This window comes from Oncorhynchus mykiss, chromosome 10 (genome assembly GCF_013265735.2).
Source record: "Oncorhynchus mykiss isolate Arlee chromosome 10, USDA_OmykA_1.1, whole genome shotgun sequence".
Lineage (NCBI taxonomy): Eukaryota > Metazoa > Chordata > Actinopteri > Salmoniformes > Salmonidae > Oncorhynchus > Oncorhynchus mykiss.
Window position 1 is genome coordinate 81,364,696 of NC_048574.1, and position 25,667 is coordinate 81,390,362.

Genomic DNA, 25,667 nt, shown 5'->3' on the forward strand with positions numbered 1-25,667 from the left:
ATTTAATGTGTCTGGATGTACAAACTGTTGCCATTTATTGTGTCTGGATTTACAAACTGTTGCCATTTCATGTGTCTGGATGTACAAACTGTTGCCATTTCATGTCTGAAGGTACAAATGTTTCCATTTCATGTGTCTGGATGTACAAACTGTTGCCATTTAATGTGTCTGGATTTACAAACTGTTGCCATTTCATGTGTCTGGATGTACAAACTGTTGCCATTTATTGTGTCTGGATTTACAAACTGTTGCCATTTCATGTGTCTGGATTTACAAACTGTTGCCATTTCATGTGTCTGGATGTACAAACTGTTGCCATTTATTGTGTCTGGATTTACAAACTGTTGCCATTTCATGTGTCTGGATGTACAAACTGTTGCCATTTCATGTGTCTGGATGTACAAACTGTTGCCATTTCATGTGTCTGGATGTACAAACTGTTGCCATTTATTGTGTCTGGATTTACAAACTGTTGCCATTTCATGTCTGAAGGTACAAATGTTTCCATTTCATGTGTCTGAATGTGCAAACTGCCTTCCCGGTGGGCCTGGGGAGGAAATCAAGTGCATCATGTTACCGCTGGCCAATCAGATTGCTCAGACGACCGAGTCTGCAGTAACGTAGCAGGCATAAAAGAAAGCTTCGGCAAAATTGATACTGTGAGATTTCAAATCGTTTAACACCATGATTAGAGGGAGACTGTCAGCGAATACAACAAAAAGCTGGTGTTTTTATGAGTGAGTTCATGTTAAGTTTTTACTCAGCACTGTCAACACCTTGTATTCAACACTTTTATAACCCATAAAATGCTCGTTGTTCCTATTTCCAGTCAGCGCTACAACAAGCAGTTCAGCAGTAATGAATGAGGAGGAAAGTGGATCTATAGGCCTTGTTATTATTAGCGGCTTGGGTCTTTTTTAATATCAAGCAATATTTCACTTTCTCTGTTCATAGGAGTAACAACATGAATTTGTGCAGGAGGCAGAAATAATGCGGTGCGACTCGAGTTTCGTCATCAGCTGGAAGACGGTGTCCCTTTTGGGTCAGAGTCAGTGGAGGATAGGGATAGCGGAGGGATGTTGACAGACGGACCCTCAGAGTCAGTGGAGCATAATGACATCTGATTGCATTATTTGCTTCAACTTCAACCACTAGAAAGTGTAAGGACGCCTGGTCTAAAGTCAGCGGGAGGGTTAGCACATTCTCATGTCAAGTTCACTTTTTATAAATGACAACATTTGAGTGAAAACTGGAACATGCATATTTTGTGGCATATTTTGTGTGTAGACAACGTTTACAAGTGAGGCTCCTGGTATTTTACATAGAGCAAAATTCTTGAAATAGTTGATCTATTTACTGCTGGGAAGTGGGTCCAATTAAACAAGATGGGACGAATGGTAACCTCGTGAGAATGAAACCATCACAGAAAAGGTGAGGAATTTATTATGCAATCATCATGGAAACTAAATAAATAAAAGCCTAGGGAATAGACGGCTATTTTTTTTATTATTTTAAAATGCAAAGATAAACGGAATGGATGTTCTCTCTTCTCACTAACGACAAAATTATTGCATCTTCTTATTAACCTTTTTATTGTTATGAATAAGCGTGTCCATCATATCCCACATTTACACTAAATACTAATCTACTGGCCTTCTTGAAATGCAATACTTCACTAGAAACTGTGCATACGCATGGGTTAAAGTTAGCGAGTCTGTCGTGTCTGTCTGTCTGTCTGTCTGTCTGTCTGTCTGTCTGTCTGTCGTGTCTGTCTGTCTGTCTGTCTGTCTGTCTGTCTGTCTGTCTGTCTGTCTGTCTGTCTGTCTGTCTGTCTGTAGAAAGAAAGAAAGAAAGAAAGAAAGAAAGAAAGAAAGAAAGTGTTCGTTGTCTCTTCCACCGCCGTCTTCCTGCCTACCTGTCCAGACTGTTCTCTGACCCAGACCACAAATCCATGGACACACCAACACCACTATGGAAATATACAACAAGTCTTCTCTGCAGGGCCTGACAAGTTCTGTCAGGTTGGATGATGACTGTTGCTGCACAGCTATTTTCAGGTCACGTCAGAGATGGTTGATATGGATCAAGTCCGGGCTGGTTGAGTAACTGAGAATGTGTCATGTGGAAACTGGCTCTGAGAATGGTTGTGTTGATATTCAGTCTCTCTCATGAACCCCGAACATTGCCTTCGGAAAGCATTCAGACACTAAATATATACACCACAGCATATCATTACTGTAATATATTCTACATATATACCACAGCATATCATTACTGTAATATATTCTACATATATACCACAACATATCATTACTGTAATATATTCTACATATATACCACAGCATATCATTACTGTAATATATTCTACATATATACCACAACATATCATTACTGTAATATATTCTACATATATACCACAGCATATCTTTACTGTAATATATTCTACATATATACCACAGCATATCATTACTGTAATATATTCTACATATATACCACAGCATATCATTACTGTAATATATTCTACATATATACCACAACATATCATTACTGTAATATATTCTACACATATACCACAGCATATCATTACTGTAATATATTCTACACATATACCACAGCATATCATTACTGTAATATATTCTACATATATACCACAGCATATCATTACTGTAATATATTCTACATATATACCACAACATATCATTACTGTAATATATTCTACATATATACCACAGCATATCATTACTGTAATATATTCTACACATATACCACAGCATATCTTTACTGTAATATATTCTACATATATACCACAACATATCATTACTGTAATATATTCTACACATATACCACAGCATATCTTTACTGTAATATATTCTACATATATACCACAGCATATCATTACTGTAATATATTCTACACATATACCACAACATATCATTACTGTAATATATTCTACATATATACCACAGCATATCATTACTGTAATATATTATAAATATATACCACAGCATATCATTACTGTAATACATTTAGTGTAGTCAGTCTGTTAATGTGAGGTGTTGTAAATCTAGTGTAGTCAGTCTGTTAATGTGAGGTGTTGTAAATCTAGTGTAGTCAGTCTGTTAATGTGAGGTGTTGTAAATGTAGTGTAGTCAGTCTGTTAAGGTGAGGTGTTGTAAATGTAGTGTAGTCAGTCTGTTAAGGTGAGGTGTTGTAAATGTAGTGTAGTCAGTCTGTTAAGGTGAGGTGTTGTAAATGTAGTCTAGTCAGTCTGTTAAGGTGAGGTGTTGTAAATGTAGTCTAGTCAGTCTGTTAAGGTGAGATATTGTAAATGTAGTGTAGTCAGTCCATTGAGGTGAGGTGTGTGTGTGTGTGTGTGTGTGTGTGTGTGTGTGTGTGTGTGTGTGTGTGTGTGTGTGTTAATGAGACAGATCCTATGTCAATAATCTATAAGGTCCTATGTTACTACACATTGTGTAGAGTACGTACCCTCAAATGACACCCATTTCCCTATATAGTGCACTATATTTACAGTATATCCCTGATACCTCTCTACCTTCCTCTCTCCTGCCTCCACCTCTCTATGTCTTCTCCCCTCCCCTCTCTCCTGCCTCCACCTCTCCCTGTCTCCTCCCTCCACCTCTCTCCTCCCCTCCCCCATCTCTCCCTCCACCTCCACTCTCTCCTCCCTCCCCTCTCCCTGTCTCCTCCCTCCCCTATCTCCACCTCTCCCTGTCTCCTCCCTCCACCCCCCACCTCTCCCTGTCTCCTCCCTCAACCTCTCCCTGTGTCCTCCCTCAACCCCCCTCTATCTCCTCCCTCCCTCTCTCCTCCCTCCATCTCTCCCTATCTCCTCCCTCCACCTCTCTATGTCTCTATGTCCTCTCCCTCCCTCCACCTCTCTATGTCCTCTCCCAGCAAAGTAGGCTAATTCGAGGCTTAATTCACATAAACAGCGTTTATTTTAATTTGACCTTAGGGATTTGTGTTGCATATAGAATATCATTGGTTTGTCTCTATGACGTTCAGCGGCTGTGCTACAACCTTCTATAGCCGAGGAAACAAAAACATGGACTTTGCTGGGAAAATATGTCGGACTCTGTCACTATCAATTGACCTTCGTCATTTCAACTGGCTACTAAACAACTGACTTACTTTAAATCAGTCAGGAACAAGCCATTTAGCCTATATTATTATTATTATTATAATAGGGGCCAGATTTAGCCAGCGGGCCGCCAGTTGGGGAACCATGAGTTAGGCCATCACAGAGAGAGGTGATTTAGGGGGTAATATCCGCGGAATTGTTAAGTTATTACAATACTGATTTCAACTTTCAATAATTATTATTTTAGGCTTCCTTACATTGATGCTGATTCATATTGATCAGCCTAGTCAATATGAATCAATGTTATATTATAGTCTACAGGGCCATGAGGTAGGTAGGGTGTGGGAGATTGACTGCACATGATCGTGATTATTGTCTTTGCGCTCTTTCACTTCCCGGAGGAAGACGTGTGTCACGTAAACTAGTTTTTTTGAAAAATAAAAGTAATTCTCGTCAATTTATGCCGCGTTCATAACAACAGGGACCTCGGAAAAATACGATGTAAGCGCTCGAGAAAGAAGACCGTTCACATCGATTTTTCCCAGTCGGACAAAGTAAGAAGGTCCGCCTACCCGACCAATCAGATGAGGGAGTGTGAAGACGCAAAGCTTACCCGACCAATCATATGGTTGCGGGAAACGCTGCAATCTCCAAATGGTAAATCTCGAGTTCAAGTTTTGAGAACCAAATAACGAAATACATTCAGGAACAAGAACTGGCAACGTCACTAAAATTCATAACATCTGGATAATACAAAAGTTTTGGCCCAAAAAGTAATTTGGCGTTTTCTTTTTTTCGATAACTAATATTTAAATGATTAGATCAACTGTTTGTTTTTTACGCAATACAAAGCCTTGACAAGAATGACGCGCTCGGCCCACTATTTATTGTTTCTGCAGTAAGGATTCACCCTCTTCAGAGAATTATTGTGTAACTTATCTGCAGGTAATCGTTGTTTTGAGCTCAAAAAGCACCTCGTAGCTGTATGTAAACCAGGGAGCGAAATGAACGGCTCTTTCACCGATGCAATTCGGTTACCGACGTTCACCAAAAAGATCCGTTCAAAAACAACCTGTCGTTATCGAACGACCCATCACTAGTTGAAACAGGAAATATTTGTATAAGGAAGTAGAGGAAGTAACGGACGTTATCGTCGAAGAAACATGTTTCAGAGGTTTGTAGCTTTCTTTTCTAATGTAATGTAGAAAAGTATTTTTGAGAAGTTAGTTCATCATAAAGAGAGAGATGATTTAGGGTTTAAGACATCCGCCAAGTTAATACAATATTGATTTAAACGTTCAATAATTATTATTTTAGGCTTATTTACGTTGGTATTGATTCATAGTGATTAGCCTAATCAATAAGATCCAATGTGATGTGAGCAAGGCTACAGGGCTATGAGGTATGGTATTATTGTTATCGGTGATTGACAGCACATGATTATCTGAGGAAACTGGCTCACTTTCACTTCCCGAAAGAAGACGTGCATCGGAATTATGTAAAGCTGTCATTAAATCAAATAGTATGTCTCGTCAAGTAAATGTGACGTTCAACAATGTGCGTAGGAACTATTTAAATGTTGTGTTAAATCAAATATTAAGTTTAAAGCTTTCTGACGACAGATCAGGAAGGCAGTGGTCTGTTTGGCGAACTGCAGATGCGCTCGATATAACGTCACCGGCTCATCTATGCGCGTTTTGAACCCCGGGTTGAATCATCACCACAACTTTTCTCAGAATGTAAACCCCGGTGCGCCGGACGAGATAAACGGATCGCAACTCAAATGAACTCAATCAGTACATGGGTCTATTCACTAAACCAGGGATGGGCAACTGGTGGCCCGCAACCAAGAATAAAAAACATTGTTTTGGAACTCAGTCTGGATCTCAACTTCCTGTTGAGAAAACACACGGTGCAGTTTGTAAATGTGGTTGAGCATCAGCAGTCAGTCTATAAGCCCATGTTAATAAAACTTGCAATAAACATGGTTGAATTACCAACCGGGTGGGTCCCATTGTTCATCAGTTATTGTCACGGCTTTCTTCTGTTGAAGTAGAGGCGGACCAAAACGCAGCGTGGTTATTGTGATACATCTTTAATGAATATGATAAATGAACAATATACAAAACAAGTAAAGTGAAAAACCGAAAACAGCCCTATCTGGTGTAACAAAGACAGGAACAATCACCCACAAAACCCAACACAAAACAGGCTACCTAAATATGGCTCCCAATCAATGACTAACACCTGCCTCTGATTGAGAACCATATCAGGCCCAAACACAGAAACAGACAAACTAGACATCCAACATAGAATGCCCACTCAGATCACACCCTGACCAAACAAAACATAGAAACAGACAAACAAGACATCCAACATAGAATGCCCACTCAGATCACACCCTGACCAAACAAAACATAGAAACAGACAAACAAGACATCCAACATAGAATGCCCACTCAGATCACACCCTGACCAAACAAAACATAGAAACAGACAAACAAGACATCCAACATAGAATGCCCACTCAGATCACACCCTGACCAAACAAAACCTAGAAACAGACAAACAAGACATCCAACATAGAATGCCCATTCAGATTACACCCTGACCAAACAAAACATAGAAACAGACAAACTAGACATCCAACATAGAATGCCCACTCAGATCACACCCTGACCAAACAAAACATAGAAACAGACAAACAAGACATCCAACATAGAATGCCCACTCAGATCACACCCTGACCAAACAAAACATAGAAACAGACAAACTAGACATCCAACATAGAATGCCCACTCAGATCACACCCTGACCAAACAAAACATAGAAACAGACAAACAAGACATCCAACATAGAATGCCCACTCAGATCACACCCTGACCAAACAAAACATAGAAACAGACAAACAAGACATCCAACATAGAATGCCCACTCAGATCACACCCTGACCAAACAAAACATTGAACATACAAAGCAAACTATGGTCAGGGTGTGACAGTTATCATATTAAAAACTGGTAAAACTCATAGGAAACTCAACTCATAGGAATCCCCACCCAGTTGACTACTTTTAAAATGGTTGTAGGCCTCAACCACATTCCGTTCTAAAACAGATTATATCCATGATGAGTCCTCCATCTCCAGGGCAACAGGCACAACTCCAATATAAAGTAGTTTTTTCCCCTCGTAACAACCTAACCATTACGAAACTTCTATTAGATCAAATAACGTAGCAATTTTATTTAATTTTTTTTCCATTTTTTGTTGACAAATGTCAGCTAATAAGGATCCAAGTCAAATCAAATGAATAACATATTGGGCTGTGTATCTTTAATAACATAGTGGACTGTGTATCTTTAATAACATAGTGGACTGTGTATCTTTAATAACATATTGGACTGTGTATCTTTAATAACATAGTGGACTGTGTATCTTTAATAACATATTGGACTGTGTATCTTTAATAACATAGTGGACTGTGTATCTTTAATAACATAGTGGACTGTGTATCTTTAATAACATAGTGGACTGTGTATCTTTAATAACATAGTGGACTGTGTATCTTTAATAACATATTGGACTGTGTATCTTTAATAACATAGTGGACTGTGTATCTTTAATAACATAGTGGACTGTGTATCTTTAATAACATAGTGGACTGTGTATCTTTAATAACATATTGGACTGTGTATCTTTAATAACATAGTGGACTGTTGGATACAATATAAAATCTGATTCATAAAGTCTGATTGAACTCTTTGACCTCAGACAGTAAATTTGTTGTTAATGGTTCTTCAACAATGTTCAGAAATATTGACTGTTCTGTTATTTCTTATTGCAGCTGAGTGAGCTGTGACTTACATCTAAAATTAGTCTCTCTGGGGAGAGAGAGGAGGGGACCACTTCCTCTAAAATGAGTCTCTCTGGGGAGAGAGAGGAGGGGACCACTTCCTCTAAATTGAGTCTCTCTGGGGAGAGAGAGGAGGGGACCACTTCCTCTAAAATGAGTCTCTCTGGGAAGAGAGAGGAGGAGACCACCGCCTCTAAAATGAGTCTCTCTGGGGAGAGAGAGGAGGGTACCACTGACTCTAAAATGAGTCTCTTTGGGGAGAGAGAGGAGGAGACCACTGCCTCTAAAATGAGTCTCTCTGGGAAGAGAGAGGAGGAGACCACTGCCTCTAAAATGAGTCTCTCTAGGGAGAGAGAGGAGGGGACCACTGACTCTAAAATTAGTCTCTTTGGGGAGAGAGAGGACCGGACCACTGACTCTAAAATGACTCAAGACACCAGTTCTAAGTGGTAAGAGATTACATGTAAAATATACAGTTCTATTAAAGATATAAAACTAAGGGAAAAGTGTTCCCAAATTACATAAACTGTAGGTCGATATCATTCATTTAAAAGGCCAACAATGGATTTACCAATTGCAGACTGTAGCTTTATGAAGAAACATCAGGACTTCAGAGGTTCCACTATACAGTTGTTGAAATGAAGTAGATGAGGATTTGATGTGATATTGATGAGGTGATCTGTCTCCCTATTTTCTTCAGTGTCCAGAAGCCCAGAGCAGAGTCCCCTACAACCAGCCTGCTATCAATGAAGAGTGATCAGCCACCTGCTTTCAGCCAGGAACCATTACCAGATGACAATAAGGAAGTGGAGAGTTTGGACAGTGAGGATGTATTAAAGATCACACACAACCTTCTGGAGAGAAGAAGAAAGACTGTGTTTAATACAATATCACAAAGTAGGGTACAAAGGCCCTTATAAAACACACACATTAACTTATGAGTCCCAACTCTCATTGTTTTCCTACAGGTCAAACTCTGCTGACAGTCCAACAAGACATTAAGGCTAAACTGAAACACAAGTATCAACACATATCTGAAGGAATTGGACACCATGGAAACCAAAGTCTGTTCAAAGACATCTACACAGAGCTCTACATCACAGAGGGTGGAAGTGGAGGGCTCAATAATGAACATGAGGTTAGACAGATAGAGATGGCATCCAAGAAACAAACCACACAAGAGACACCAATCAAATGCAACGACATCTTCAAGCCTTTACCTGGACAAGACAAACCAATCAGAACTGTGCTGACAAAAGGAATCGCTGGCATTGGAAAAACAGTCTCTGTGCAGAAGGTCATCCTTGACTGGGCAGAGGGAAAGGCAAATCAGGACGTTCATTTCATGTTTCCTCTTCCTTTCCGTGATCTGAACCTGAAAAAGGACCAATACAGTCTGATGCAACTTCTTTCCCACTACTTCCCAGAGCTGAAAGAGATTGACAGCATTGAAGATGGTGAAACCAAAACTGTTTTCATTTTTGATGGTCTGGACGAGTGTCGACTTCCTCTAGACTTCAAAAACAATGAGAAGTGCTGTGATGTCACGAAGCCAACCTCAGTGGACGTGCTGCTGACAAACCTCATCGAGAGGAATCTGCTTCCCTGTGCTCTCCTCTGGATAACCTCACGGCCGGCAGCAGCCAATCAGATCCCTACTGAGTGTGTTGACCAGGTGACAGAGGTGCGAGGGTTCAATGATCCACAGAAGGAGGAGTATTTCAGGAAGAAAATCACAGATCAGAATCTGGCCAATGAAATCATCAAGCACATGAAGACATCAAGGAGCCTCTACATCATGTGCCACATGCCAGTCTTCTGTTGGATATCAGCCACTGTCCTTGAGATGATACTGAACGAGGCAGAGAAGGATGAAGTCCCCAAAACTCTGACCCAGATGTACTCACACTTCATTCTCATCCAAATCATTGTGAAGAACAGGAAGTACAACAAAGCCACAGAGACAAACCCAAAGGAACTGTCTCAGTCAGACAAAGAGATGATCCTGAAACTGGCAAAACTGTCTTTCCAACAGCTGCAGAATGGCAACCTGATCTTCTATGAGGAGGACCTGAGAGATTGTGGTCTTGATGTCACAGAGGCATCAGAGTACTCAGCATTGTGTACAGAGATCTTTAAAGAAGAATCTTTGCTGTACCAAGACAAGGTCTACAGCTTTGTGCATCTGAGCATTCAGGAGTTTCTAGCAGCAGTGCATGCTTTAGAATCATGTCTAGACAAGAAGGAAAATGTTTTCTCCCCCACTAGTGATGATGAAGAGAAGGAGTCAACCCAGTTGTCTGACTTACACAGGAGAGCAGTGGACCAGGCCTTGAAGAGTGAGAATGGACACCTGGACCTGTTCCTCCGCTTCCTTCTGGGTCTCTCACTGGAGTCCAATCAGAACCTGTTACGAGGCCTTCTGACACAGACAGGAGGTACAACACAGACCAATGAGGAAACAGTTGAGAGAACAGTCAGGTACCTTTCATACAACATCAAGGAGGAATCCTCACCAGAAAGGATCATCAACTTGTTCCACTGTCTGAATGAACTTGGTTCCAACTCTCTAGTTGAAGACATGCAGACCTCCCTGCGATCAGGAACTCTTTCAGAAACAAGACTAGAACCTGACCAATGTTCAGCCCTGGCCTACCTGTTACTGATGTCAGAGGAGGTGCTGGAGGAGCTTGACCTGAAGACATACAACACAACAAAGGATGGTTATCAGAGGTTGCTGCCGGTAGTGAAAACCTGCAAGAGAGCACTGTAAGTTCTGTTATTGAGTTGATGTATACAGTATCATTATAATGAAGGAGTTGTATATCTAACAGATTATCTCCTCTCTCTAGACTGGTTGACTGTGAACTCACATATAAATCCTGTGAGACTCTGGCCTCAGCTCTGCAGACACCAAACTCCCCCCTGAGAGAACTGGACCTCAGCTACAATGACCTGGAAGACAGAGGAGTGAAGCTGCTCTGTGTTGGACTAACCAGTTCACTCTGCAGCATACAGATACTAGTGTGAGTTAAACATGTTTTATATTTTATTTCAGCGTTTTGTGTAGCGCCTGCAGGGCTGAAATATGCCAACCCCTTTGTTTACTGGTTGTGCTATCATCAGAGAATAGCTTATTTTTTAGTAAAAAATATAAACTATTGAAACCAAGACTTAAAAATAACTGATATTGGCACAAGACGGAGGGAATGTTGGAACATAACTAACGAAATTAAAGTTAGTGTAACCGATGTGAAATGGCTAGCTAGTTAGCGATGGTGCGCGCTAATAGCGTTTCAATCGGTGACGTCACTCGCTCTGAGATCTTGAAGTAGTGGTTCCCCTTAATCTGCAAGGGCCGCGGCTTTTGTGGAGCGATGGGTAACGATTCTTCGTGAGTTGTTGATGTCTGTCAGAAGTATTACAATGTAAACATACTTTAAATCTGTCTGTCTGCATATTTCATGACATGGCATAAGGGTGTTTAGAGAGAGACCCAATGAGCTGGTTGATTCTCTTCTCATCACTCATCGTGTAAAAACGTATACTAGAAATATATGAATAAATAAAGTATGTTTTTAATTAACATTGTCTAATCATGTCCTTCTGTTATTGTCTCAATGCATCTCATATTTGTTAAAGCTTTGCATATTTAACAGTGTATCGACATATCTCCTCTCTCCAGACTGGCTGAATGCGAACTCACATATGAATCCTGTGAGACTCTGACCTCAGCTCTGCAGACACCAAACTCCCCCCTGAGAGAACTGGACCTCAGCTACAATGACCTGGAAGACAGAGGAGTGGAGCTGCTCTGTGTTGGACTAACCAGTCCACTCTGCAACATACAGACACTAGTGTGAGTTAAATATCTTCAGTATGAGTTATTATGTGGATGTTTTAAACATGTGTTAATCATGTGCTCTTCTGCCCTCTAGTCTAGGTCAGTGTGGTCTGACAGAGGGTTGCTGTTCAGATCTGGCCTCAGTCCTGAGTTCACCCAACTCACAACTGAAACAGCTGGAGCTGAGAGACAATGACCTGCAGGACTCAGGAGTTACACTGCTGTCTGCTGGACTGGAGGATCCAGACTGTAAACTACACACACTGGGGTAAGTACATCTGTTTCAGTAAGGTCTGTACTGAGCTGAGTAAAACAAATACTCTGAAAATCTGATGTTTTATCACAATGTTTATGTCATGGACAAATGTATTGGTGTCCTACAAGATGATTGACACCAGTACATCAACCTAGACCGCTGTTGTGTCTCTCTGTAGGCTGTCTTGCTGTCTGGTCACGGAGGAGGGCTGTGCTGCTCTGTCTTCAGCTCTGAGGTCAAACCCCTCCCACCTGAAAGAGCTGGACCTGAGCTACAATCACCCAGGAGACTCTGCAGGGGGCCTGCTTTCAGCTGCTCTGATGGATCCCACATATAAACTGATGAAGCTGAAGTAAGTCAGAATAGATGTCCTAATAGTGTGAGCAGCGGTTGTGTCATACTGTATGTAGTGTAGTAGGGTCAGTAACATGAGGACATGATGGTAGAATTAAGGGGAAGTTTACTCAGCAGGCTGAGCACTCCAACACAGCATACATCATCACCACATGAATACTTTTCTTCTGCATCTCTGATATCCTGTTGGAATTGTACTCTGTTCTGTATGCTGTAGGTAGGATAGAATACCTGTATGTCTCTAGTAATGAATTGTACTCCGTTCTGTATGCTGTAGGTAGGATAGAATACCAGTATGTCTCTAGTAATGAATTGTACTCCGTTCTGTATGCAGTAGGTAGGATAGTAATGAACTGGGATAGTGCACCAGAACACAACAATATGGTATAAATGTTGACTGCTTTATTAGGTCTTTGTCAGTCAATAACCTGTTTGTCCTATAGTGTGGATCATGGTGGAGAGTGCAGGTTGAAATCAGGGCCGAGGAAATGTAAGTCTCTTCAATCCTAATTAACTATGTATTCAGAACTATAGTAACATAGTAACTAATCAATACTTGTTCTGTACCTACAAAACAACATTTTATATGAAGATGTGGTTTGATTAAACTCTCCTTTTGTCTACAGATGCCTGTCATCTCACCCTGGACCCAGATACAGCACACCGAAACCTGATACTGTCTGAAGGGAACAGGAAGGTGACATTGGTTGAAGAGAAGCAGCATTATGAAGACCATCCAGAAAGATTTGATTGTCGTCCCGAAGTTCAATACCCTTCAATACCCTTTAATTGTCGTTACCAAGTTCTCTGCAGAGAAGGCTTATCTGGAGGTCATTATTACTGGGAGGTGGAGATGAATGGTGACAAGGCTGTCATTGGTGTGGCGTCCAAAGGAATGAAGAAGAAGGAATGGTCCTGCTGGTTATTCTGCTCTAATGATATATATATCTTTAGACATAGTGGATGCAACATCATCTGCAGATCCATCTCTGATCCAGATACTTTTCCTGTTTCTAAGAGAGTTGGAGTGTATCTGGACTGGCCAGCTGGTACTTTGTCCTTCTATAGTGTGTCCTCCTCTGGTACACTGACACACCTTCACACAGAACACGCCAGATTCACTGAACCCCTCTATCCTGTATTTGGTATTTACTCCTCCTCCTCAGTGACCCTGTGTCAGATAGATGACCAACACATTCAGAGGTGATTCAAATTGCAATGTTTCATCATTTGTTTTCCCCTGGAATCATTTCTACAATTAGATTAGTAGTAGTGATGTGTTTTAATGTGTTCTGTTGGACCTACAGACAGTTAGATTAGTAGTAGTGGTGTGTTGTAATGTGTTCTGTTGGACCTACAGACAGTTAGATTAGTAGTAGTGGTGTGTTTTAATGTGTTCTGTTGGACCTACAGACAGTTAGATTAGTAGAGGTGGTGTGTTGGGTTCTGTTGGACCTACAGACAGTTAGATTAGTAGTAGTGGTGTGTTGGGTTCTGTTGGACCTACAGACAGTTAGATTAGTAGTAGTGGTGTGTATTAATGTGTTCTGTTGGACCTACAGACAGTTAGCTTAGTAGTAGTGGTGTGTTTTAATGTGTTCTGTTGGACCTACAGACAGTTAGATTAGTAGTAGTGATGTGTTTTAATGTGTTCTGTTGGACCTACAGACAGTTAGATTAGTAGTAGTGGTGTGTTTTCATGTGTTCTGTTGGACCTACAGACAGTTAGATTAGTAGTAGTGGTGTGTTTTAATGTGTTCTGTTGGACCTACAGACAGTTAGATTAGTAGAGGTGGTGTGTTGGGTTCTGTTGGACCTACAGACAGTTAGATTAGTAGTAGTGGTGTGTTGGGTTCTGTTGGACCTACAGACAGTTAGATTAGTAGTGGTGGTGTGTTTTAATGTGTTCTGTTGGACCTACAGACAGTTAGATTAGTAGTAGTGGTGTGTATTAATGTGTTCTGTTGGACCTACAGACAGTTAGATTAGTAGTAGTGGTGTGTTGTAATGGGTTCTGTTGGACCTACAGACAGTTAGATTAGTAGTAGTGGTGTGTTGGGTTCTGTTGGACCTACAGACAGTTAGATTAGTAGTAGTGGTGTGTATTAATGTGTTCTGTTGGACCTACAGACAGTTAGATTAGTAGTAGTGGTGTGTTTTAATGTGTTCTGTTGGACTTACAGACAGTTAGATTAGTAGTAGTGGTGTGTTGGGTTCTGTTGGACCTACAGACAGTTAGATTAGTAGTAGTGGTGTGTTTTAATGTGTTCTGTTGGACCTACAGACAGTTAGATTAGTAGTAGTGGTGTGTTTTAATGTGTTCTGTTGGACCTACAGACAGTTAGATTAGTAGTAGTGGTGTGTTTTAATGTGTTCTGTTGGACCTACAGACAGTTAGATTAGTAGTAGTGGTGTGTTTTAATGTGTTCTGTTGGACCTACAGACAGTTAGACTGTGCCTAGTTAAACGTCACCATCAGTATTGACTTTATGGAAGGTGACATAGTGGGTTATGTCACATTTAGGTAATGCACCCTACATAGGGAGCTAGTCTGTCACCCTTTATACACCCTTTGTACTGCTTATGAAGACTGTATGTATGTTATATATAGCATTTATAAGTTGTATTTAGTTTAATCACAGTCTCTCCTTCTGCTTTACCAACACCAGAGACCATGGTAGAGAGAGTTGGATCAAGTCTGGACCTGAGGACACCAGAGACCATGGTGGAGAGAGTTGGATCAAGTCTGAACCTGAGGACACCAGAGACCATGGTGGAGAGAGTTGTATCGAGCCTGAACCTGAGAACACCAGAGACCACGGTGGAGAGAGTTGTATCAAGCCTGGACCTGAGGACACCAGAGACCATGGTGGAGAGTGTTGTATCAAGCCTAGACCTGAGGACACCAGAGACCATGGTGGAGAGAGTTGGATCAAGCCTGGACCTGAGGACACCAGAGACCATGGTGGAGAGAGTTGGATCAAGCCTGGACCTGAGGACACCAGTGACCATGGTGGAGAGTGTTGTATCAAGCCTAGACCTGAGGACACCAGAGACCATGGTGGAGAGAGTTGGATCAAGCCTGGACCTGAGAACACCAGAGACCATGGTGGAGAGTGTTGGATCAAGCCTAGACCTGAGGACACCAGAGACCATGGTGGAGAGAGTTGGATCAAGCCTGGACCTGAGAACACCAGAGACCATGGTGGAGAGTGTTGGATCAAGCCTGGACCTGAGGACACCAGAGACCATGGCTTAGAGAGTTGTATCAAGTCTGGACCTGAGGACACCAGAGACCATGGTGGAGAGTGTTGTATCAAGTCTGGACCTGAGGACACCAGAGACCATGGTGGAGAGAGTTGTATCAAGTCTGGACCTGGGGACACCAGAGACCATGGTGAAGAGTGTTGGACCAAGCCTGGACCTGAGAACACCAGAGACCATGGTGAAGAGTGTTGGATCAAGTTTGGACCTGAGAAATGTGAGTGTTATCTGATAATTGTTTATGACTCAAAATATTTTTAAAGCGTTCATTGCAGTTGATTCCCAGGCAATTAACAAAATCATGATCTATTTGGTCAAAACAAAATTAAAGGTAGAGTCAGCGATATGACGTAGATGCACAAAGGTAACAGCATAGTGGGTCAGCATCTTGCTCATCACAATATCTGTGGTGCTGCTCGTACATCATCATTTAGCTGACTCTACCTTTAAGCTCTCATCCTAGAATCTATCAGAAATCAGGCCCCCAACATCTACAAAACATGGACCAGAACGATGTTGTTTCCTGCTTCCACAAACATTAATTAATATAACACTTATGTCAGATTATGGTATGCTAATGAGTGTACATTCTGAAACTGTTGCTCACTTATATTCATTTTTATTACAATTCTATTTAATGATTATTAATTCATTATTACATGAGATTGTCCATTTTAAATAACTACTTTTGCCTTCAGGGATTCCTCAGACCTGTAAGACTTGTGACCATGTTGAGGTAAGTAATAATGTCAATTCTTACTTTTACATACCTGCAGGAGTCAGGCACAGACTCAAAGCCAGGTGTGTACTGACCAACCATTCATACTGGGATATAGACAGTCCTGGGTTCTGCTTTAGTAATATAAACACAGTCTCAAAGCCAGGTGTGTACTGACCAACCATTCATACTGGGATATAGACAGTGCTGTGTTCTGCTTTAGTAATATAAACACAGACTCAAAGCCAGGTGTGTAGTGACCAACCATTCATACTGGGATATAGACAGTCCTGTGTTCTGCTTTAGTAATATAAACACAGTCTCAAAGCCAGGTGTGTACTGACCAACCATTCATACTGGGATATAGACAGTCCTGTGTTCTGCTTTAGTAATATAAACACAGTCTCAAAGCCAGGTGTGTACTGACCAACCATTCATACTGGGATATAGACAGTCCTGTGTTCTGCTTTAGTAATATAAACACAGTCTCAAAGCCAGGTGTGTACTGACCAACCATTCATACTGGGATATAGACAGTCCTGTGTTCTGCTTTAGTAATATAAACACAGTCTCAAAGCCAGGTGTGTACTGACCAACCATTCATACTGGGATATAGACAGTCCTGTGTTCTGCTTTAGTAATATAAACACAGTCTCAAAGCCAGGTGTGTACTGACCAACCATTCATACTGGGATATAGACAGTCCTGTGTTCTGCTTTAGTAATATAAACACAGTCTCAAAGCCAGGTGTGTACTGACCAACCATTCATACTGGGATATAGACAGTCCTGTGTTCTGCTTTAGTAATATAAACACAGTCTCAAAGCCAGGTGTGTACTGACCAACCATTCATACTGGGATATAGACAGTCCTGTGTTCTGCTTTAGTAATATAAACACAGTCTCAAAGCCAGGTGTGTACTGACCAACCATTCATACTGGGATATAGACAGTCCTGTGTTCTGCTTTAGTAATATAAACACAGTCTCAAAGCCAGGTGTGTACTGACCAACCATTCATCCTGGGATATAGGCAGTCCTGTGTTCTGCTTTAGTAATATAAACACAGTCTCAAAGCCAGGTGTGTACTGACCAACCATTCATACTGGGATATAGACAGTCCTGTGTTCTGCTTTAGTAATATAAACACAGTCTCAAAGCCAGGTGTGTACTGACCAACCATTCATACTGGGATATAGACAGTCCTGTGTTCTGCTTTAGTAATATAAACACAGTCTCAAAGCCAGGTGTGTACTGACCAACCATTCATGCTGGGATATAGACAGTCCTGTGTTCTGCTTGTAGGCATGCAGGATTTTACCTGTTGTCATATTTTGTCATTAGACAGTTTAATTGATAATTCACCAGCATTCCATGTAACATTGAATAAATACATTAGATGAGTTACTTTGGTTAATGGGCCAGTTTCCCAGACACAGATTAAGTCTAGTCCTGGACCTTATAGAACTTTCTATTGAAACTTCCATTGAGCATGCTTTTTAGTCCAGCACTAGACTCTATCTGTGTCCAGGAAACAGGCCCCATATGTATTACTGACATGCTTGTCCTTGTTCAGGACTCCACACACTGGCTTCAGATTGAACCCTTGACTTCCACTGTCCAGGGAGTGACAATGTTCAGGTAAAATAACTACTTTTAACATTTCATTCCACTTGCTAGTGTATTTCCCCATTATCTTTGGGAATAGTCTTCTAATCCAACCTCTCCATTGACCCTCTCTACCATATCTTGTTGTTGTCCTCAGACACAGGACACCCAAAGGGAGTTATGAGTGCACAGTGTCTGGGCTCCGCTGGCTGTGTGAGAGAGATGTCATTCTGAAGTATCACTTCAGGAACTGGGAACCCTACAGTCAACTTCTGAAAGACATGCAGTACACACAAGGTGGTCCATTGCTGGACATCACTATGGAGTTAGGTGAACTGGAGGAAGTTCATCTGCCACACTTTGTCTGTTTAGGTAAAACCATATGGAAACAGTATTCAGGAAAGACATTTCCATGTAACTGAGTTTCACTTCCTGAAATAATGAATTCATTATTCTGGGAGTTTGAGTTTACTGTGATCTGGTACTGCATATTCTTTGTGTTTTTTTAGAATAATGAATAATTCAATATTTGTCTTTCTGTCTCCTTTGTACTGTGTTGTTCAGGGACCAACCCTTCCCTGAGGAATGAGATGAAGATTCTTCATGTAGAGGAACATGGAGTGTCTTTAGAGGAAGTGCATGAGGTCACCAGATTCCATGTTAAGATTCTCCATCCCAAGTTCTCACCTATCGCTCTGATACTGAGATTACTGTCTTGGAACTTAGATGTCCACTGTGACGTGGTCCTCTATATGGCAGTAAAAAAGTCAACAGTCATTTCAAGGCTGTACCTGCTCCTCAGAAACTCCAGTCAGAAAGAGGTGAGCCACTATCACTGAAGTGACAACAGGATGTTGAAACCTACTGAAGGAAAGCTGATAGTTTGTTGAAAATCTCTAGATTACAAAGACAACGTGCAGCTCTGTGAGAAATCTATTTCTGTCTCGTTCATTTGAAGAGCCAGTAGACGGCACTCTTCCCTCTGGTCGAAGGAGAACCCAATGCCCGGGGCAGTGAAGGGGACATTGCCCTGCGTAGGGCGCTGTCTTTCAGATGGCATGTTAAACGGGTGGCCTCTCCATGGTCACTGAAGATCCCATGGCACTTATCGTAAGAGTGAGGATGTTAACCCCGGTGTCCTGACTCTCAATGGTCACTAAAGATCCCATGGCACTTATCGTAAGAGTGAGGATGTTAACCCCGGTGTCCTGGCTAAATTCCCAATCTGGCCCTCATACCATCATGGCTACCTAATCATCCCCAGCTTCCAATTGGCTCATTTTCCCCCTCTCCTCTCCCCTGTAACTCTTCTCCAGGTCGTTGCTGTAAAAGAGAATCTCTTCTCAGTCAACTTACCTGGTACACCTTTAAAATAATATCCTGGTAAAATAGGGATAGTAAAACAAAAGCAAACACATTTGTTGTTGTTGGCAAAAAATGGATTGCTCAGTGAGCTGCATGTTGTGTGAATTACGAGACTACATTGTTCTGACTGACTACTACATTGCTCATTTTGTAGGCTGTTCAGGAACGGGAGAAAAATCAGGTGTCCAAAGGATTTTCAGAATTCGTCCTGTCAAGTCCAAACGGGTCCTTAAAGCTAAACAGTTGGTTTGCGTTCAAGAATCCCCTCTCCACTTCCATCAATCCAAAGGTGCAGTTTTATCAGGCTGAGGACATGAATCTGTCATATTGTATATGAATAACTGGAATGTCATTCTATTTCACTATTTCTCTCTCTCTCTCTCTGTCTCTCTCTGTTGTCTCAATCGTTGCACCATATGGCCTCCTACAGAAGATTCAGCTGTTACCTGCAGACACCACACCAAGCTGTTGTCAGATGATAATGGGAAACACAGGGGTGGACATTGAGATGGAGTTAATCGGGGATGATGAGAGGACAGTATGGAAATCAGTGTTATCAAAAGGTAAGAAATACTGGACATGAACAGTATGTCAATCATCAATGTCCTTTTCTAACAGATGCTATTAAAGTGTTTTATGATATTTTATCTTGTTTGTTTTTCAGATGTGTACAGCAACGACTCTCATCCAACATGTAGGTTTGTTTTTGTGGACGAGGTTTATAAAATGGGTTATAGAGCTAACATCTCTTCAAGTTGGGATGAAGGACACTGATGAAGGTCTTCATGAGTCATGTTCAGTGGGGTGATGAAGGTCTTCATGAGTCATGTTCAGTGGGGTGATGAAGGTCTTCATGAGTCATGTTCAGTGGGGTGATGAAGGTCTTCATGAGTCGTGTTCAGTGGGGTGATGAAGGTCTTCATGAGTCGTGTTTAGTGGGGTGATGAAGGTCTTCATGAGTCATGTTCAGTGGGGTGATGAAGGTCTTCATGAGTCGTGTTCAGTGGGGTGATGAAGGTCTTCATGAGTCGTGTTCAGTGGGGTGATGAAGGTCTTCATGAGTCGTGTTCAGTGGTGTGATGAAGACCTTCATGAGTCATGTTCAGTGAGGTGATGAAGGTCTTCATGAGTCGTGTTCAGTGGGGTGATGAAGGTCTTCATGAGTCGTGTTCAGTGGGGTGATGAAAGTCTTCATGAGTCGTGTTCAGTGAGGTGATGAAGGTCTTCATGAGTCATGTTCAGTGGGGTGATGAAGGTCTTCATGAGTCGTGTTCAGTGGGGTGATGAAGGTCTTCATGAGTCGTGTTCAGTGGGGTGATGAAGGTCTTCATGAGTCGGGTGCAGTGGGGTGATGAAGGTCTTCATGAGTCGTGTTCAGTGGGGTGATGAAGGTCTTCATGAGTCGTGTTCAGTGGGGTGATGAAGGTCTTCATGAGTCGTGTTCAGTGGGTGATGAAGGTGTAATGATATAAATACTTACAAAGTTACTGTAAATGAGGCCTTGTCTTTGTAGAAAGTTGAATCTGTGCTTGAAATGCGATACTTGACTGAGGGACCTTCCAGCTGTTGTATGTATGGGGGACAGGTCCAATTTGACATTACGGAGTATTTTCAGTAGACTGTTGACAAAACATTACAATTAAATCCATCTGAATCCCACTATGTAACACAATAGAGAAATCCAAGGGGTATGAACACTTTTGCCAGGCTCTGTATGTTATGTAGAATAGACAATCGTGTCAGCCAGGGTAGGTGTCAATTCCAAATAAATCAGTCAATTCAGGAAGTGAACTGAAATTCCAATTCAATAACTGGAAAAGGGCATCTACTTTTTACTGTCAGTGACTTCTCAATAAACCCAATAGGAATTTCATTTTTATTTTTTGACTGACTTCAATTGGAATTGCCTACAACCCTGGAGTCAGCTCTATTCAAGAAATGACTATCAGAGGAATGGTAACTGGAGAGACTTCAAGATGTAGAAACAGCTGCTGTTAACCCTAAAACCATATTAATTTAATTGACCTCCCCTTCAGCATTAACACTCCTTGGGATTCCTGCTGAGGAGTTTCTGAAGAAACACAGGGCTGAACTCATTCAGGGAGTCAAAAACACAAATCCAATAGCAGATGTTCTGCAGTCAAAATACATGATTGGTGATGAAGAGTACTCCAGAATAAAAGCTGAAACAACTGAACAGGAGCGAATGAGAGAACTACTGAACGCAGTCCTCCCTAAAGGACCAGAAGTGATGGGAGCTTGTCTCAAAGCTCTTAGTGAACATGAACACCATCTTGTTAAGTACTTGAGTGAATCTAGGTAAGACCGGTTTCTTTTTCTCCCTCCCTTGAATATGTGGAATGATTAAATATAGGACAAATAAAAACATAGCTACCCAGATCAAAGAGAAAGTACTTTTCAGAATGGAAGCATGTTTTTGTGTTGCTGCCTGTAATAAATGTATATTTGTATAGTTCTGTCATAGGAACATCATCACATCATTATCTCAGGTGTATCATAGGACCAAATACGCAAATCATTATCTCAGGTGTATCATAGGACCAAATACGCAAATCATTATCTCAGGTGTATCATAGGACCATCATCACATCATTATCTCAGGTGTATCATAGGACCATCATCACATCATTATCTCAGGTGTATCAGGACCATCATCACATCATTATCTCAGGTGTATCAAGGACCATCATCAAATCATTATCTCAGGTGTATCATAGGACCAAATACGCAAATCATTATCTCAGGTGTATCATAGGACCATCATCACATCATTATCTCAGGTGTATCATAGGACCATCATCTCATCATTATCTCAGGTGTATATCAGGACCATCATCACATCACATCATTATCTCATAGGACCATCATCACATCATTATCTCAGGTGTATCAGGACCATCATCACATCATTATCTCAGGTGTATCGTAAGACCATCATCACATCATGATCTCAGGTGTATCATAGGACCATCATCACATCATTATCTCAGGTGTATCATAGGACCATCATCACATCATTATCTCAGGTGTATCAGGACCATCATCACATCATTATCTCAGGTGTATCAAGGACCATCATCAAATCATTATCTCAGGTGTATCATAGGACCAAATACGCAAATCATTATCTCAGGTGTATCATAGGACCATCATCACATCATTATCTCAGGTGTACCATAGGACCATCATCTCATCATTATCTCAGGTGTATATCAGGACCATCATCACATCACATCATTATCTCATAGGACCATCATCACATCCTTATCTCAGGTGTATCATAGGACCATCATCACATCATGATCTCAGGTGTATCATAGGACCATCATCACATCATTATCTCAGGTGTATCATAGGACCATCATCACATCATTATCTCAGGTGTATCATAGGACCATCATCACATCATTATCTCAGGTGTATCACAGGACCATCATCACATCATTATCTCAGGTGTATCATAGGACCATCATCACATCATTATCTCAGGTGTATCTCACTCCTCATCCTTCCCGTTTTGTAGCACCTAATCTGAAGATGCTGAGGCCTGTCTTTTAGTCTGTGGACAAAGACACTTCTCCACCTAATCTGAAGATGCTGAGGCCTGTCTCCTAGTCTGTGGACAAAGACACTTCTTCACCTAATCTGAAGATGCTGAGGCCTGTCTCCTAGTCTGTGGACAAAGACACTTCTTCACCTAATCTGAAGATGCTGAGGCCTGTCTCCTAGTCTGTGGACAAAGACACTTCTTCACCTAATCTGAAGATGCTGAGGCCTGTCTCCTAGTCTGTGGACAAAGACACTTAAATTATTGTAATGTAAATGTTTATGTTTGTGCTATTATTTTAACAAATGTCTGTGTTTTATTCATGTGCTGTTCTATAAACCAATGTGTGTTCATTAAGTGGCCGACTGTACAAATCCTCACTATCAGTAGCTGTAATTTGGCAGTAAGGCCAGACGTTGGTTTGAGAAGGAGAGATCTCAGTTTCAGTTTAGAGAGAAGAAGACTGGTGACGTGTTGGTCTGTCAAATGCTATGAACCAGTATTGGTCGGTCACATGAATGGAACAAAATGGTAATGAATCATGAATAAATGATAAATATAATATAATAATATATCTGTGTATAGCATATACAACAGACAACTGCTGGGTCTGACCAGGTAGAGATCCTGATTGATATGGGCACTATGGTTTATTGAGTTGGGTCTGACCAGGTAGAGATCCTGATTGATATGGGCACTATGGTTCATTGAGTTGGGTCTGACCAGGTAGAGATCCTGATTGATATGGGCACTATGGTTCATTGAGATGGGTCTGACCAGGTAGAGATCCTGATTGATATGGGCACTATGGTTCATTGAGTTGGGTCTGACCAGGTAGAGATCCTGATTGATATGGGCACTATGGTTCATTGAGTTGGGTCTGACCAGGGAGAGATCCTGATTGATATGTGTACTATGGTTCATTGAGTTGGGTCTGACCAGGGAGAGCTCCTGATTGACATGTGCACTATGGTTCATTGAGTTGGGTCTGACCAGGGAGAGATCCTGATTGATATGGGCACTATGGTTCATTGAGTTGGGTCTGACCAGGGAGAGATCCTGATTGATATGTGTACTATGGTTCATTGAGTTGGGTCTGACCAGGGAGAGCTCCTGATTGACATGTGTACTGTGGTACATTGAGTTGGGTCTGACCAGGGAGAGATCCTGATTGACATGTGTACTGTGGTACATTGAGTTGGGTCTGACCAGGTAGAGATCCTGATTGATATGGGCACTATGGTTTATTGAGTTGGGTCTGACCAGGGAGAGCTCATGATTGACATGTGTACTATGGTTCATTGAGTTGGGTCTGACCAGGTAGAGATCCTGATTGACATGTGTACTATGGTTCATTGAGTTGGGTCTGACCAGGGAGAGCTCATGATTGACATGTGTACTATGGTTCATTGAGTTGGGTCTGACCAGGGAGAGATCCTGATTGACATGTGTACTATGGTTCATTGAGTTGGGTCTGACCAGGGAGAGATCCTGATTGACATGTGTACTATGGTTCATTGAGTTGGGTCTGACCAGGGAGAGCTCATGATTGACATGTGTACTATGGTTCATTGAGTTGGGTCTGACCAGGGAGAGATCCTGATTGACATGTGTACTATGGTTCATTGAGTTGGGTCTGACCAGGGAGAGCTCCTGATTGACATGTGTACTATGGTTCATTGAGTTGGGTCTGACCAGGGAGAGATCCTGATTGACATGTGTACTATGGTTCATTGAGTTGGGTCTGACCAGGGAGAGCTCATGATTGACATGTGTACTATGGTTCATTGAGTTGGGTCTGACCAGGGAGAGATCCTGATTGACATGTGTACTATGGTTCATTGAGTTGGGTCTGACCAGGTAGAGATCCTGATTGTAAATGTTATTCGAACATCACATATAAGATGCAGCATTATTTGGTGAATATTTGTTGTGCATTTTGTTGTAGAGAATTCCCGCTAATACTAGCTAACAACTTACTGTGTCTGGTGGGGGGGGGTTCGTATATGTTGTACAGTGTGTGAGTGCAGAGTTGGATGGTGAGCCCTGCATTGACGTGCTGTTGTGCTGTTCCTAACAGAATACATCTCCATGACTGGTGCTACAAGTTGGAGTTCGTGTCGATGATTGATTGTTACACAACGCAAGAAGAGGACTGTTACAGTGGATGGTGTCAGATATTGAAAAAGAGGTGATAGTGTCAGATATTGAATAGAGGTGCTAGTGTCAGATATTGATAGAGGTGATAGTGTCAGATATTGAATAGAGGTGCTGGTGTCAGATATTGAAAAAGAGATGATAGTGTCAGATATTGAATAGAGGTGCTGGTGTCAGATATTGAATAGAGGTGATAGTGTCATATTGAATAGAGGTGATAGTGTCAGATATTGAATAGAGGTGATAGTGTCAGATATTGAATAGAGGTGATAGTGTCAGATATTGAATAGAGGTGATAGTGTCAGATATTGAATAGAGGTGATAGTGTCAGATATTGAATAGAGGTGCTGGTGTCAGATAATGAATAGAGGTGCTGGTGTCAGATATTGAATAGAGGTGCTAGTGTCATATTGAATAGAGGTGATAGTGTCAGATATTGAATAGAGGTGCTAGTGTCATATTGAATAGAGGTGCTGGTGTCAGATAATGAATAGAGGTGATAGTGTCAGATATTGAATAGAGGTGCTGGTGTCAGATATTGAATAGAGGTGATAGTGTCAGATATTGAATAGAGGTGATAGT

General features: G+C 41.4%; 1 protein-coding gene across 1 annotated transcript; it reads left to right on the forward strand.

The window, feature by feature from the left end:
- Positions 1-8,887: 8,887 nt before the first annotated feature.
- LOC110510686 (NACHT, LRR and PYD domains-containing protein 12-like) lies at positions 8,888-21,671 on the forward strand. Its single transcript, XM_036934170.1, has 16 exons — positions 8,888-10,722; positions 10,806-10,979; positions 11,639-11,812; positions 11,892-12,065; positions 12,232-12,405; positions 12,851-12,897; positions 13,034-13,610; positions 15,077-15,442; positions 15,875-15,888; positions 16,370-16,407; positions 17,964-18,028; positions 18,153-18,367; positions 18,560-18,816; positions 19,515-19,923; positions 20,025-20,054; positions 21,397-21,671. Exons 1-14 carry the CDS (start codon positions 8,891-8,893, stop codon positions 19,695-19,697), a joined length of 4,290 nt encoding a protein of 1,429 aa, XP_036790065.1. The 5' UTR covers positions 8,888-8,890; the 3' UTR covers positions 19,698-19,923; positions 20,025-20,054; positions 21,397-21,671.
- The last annotated feature ends 3,996 nt before the right edge of the window (positions 21,672-25,667 follow it).

Coding starts and splice junctions, on each gene's coding strand:
- LOC110510686 (XM_036934170.1), top strand. CDS start 8,891: ATGAGTCCCAACTCTCATTGTTTTCCTACAGGTCAAACTCTGCTGACA. Junction 10,980..11,638: donor TGCAGCATACAGATACTAGT/GTGAGTTAAACA, acceptor TCCTCTCTCCAG/ACTGGCTGAATGCGAACTCA. Junction 12,898..13,033: donor GAAATCAGGGCCGAGGAAAT/GTAAGTCTCTTC, acceptor TTTTGTCTACAG/ATGCCTGTCATCTCACCCTG.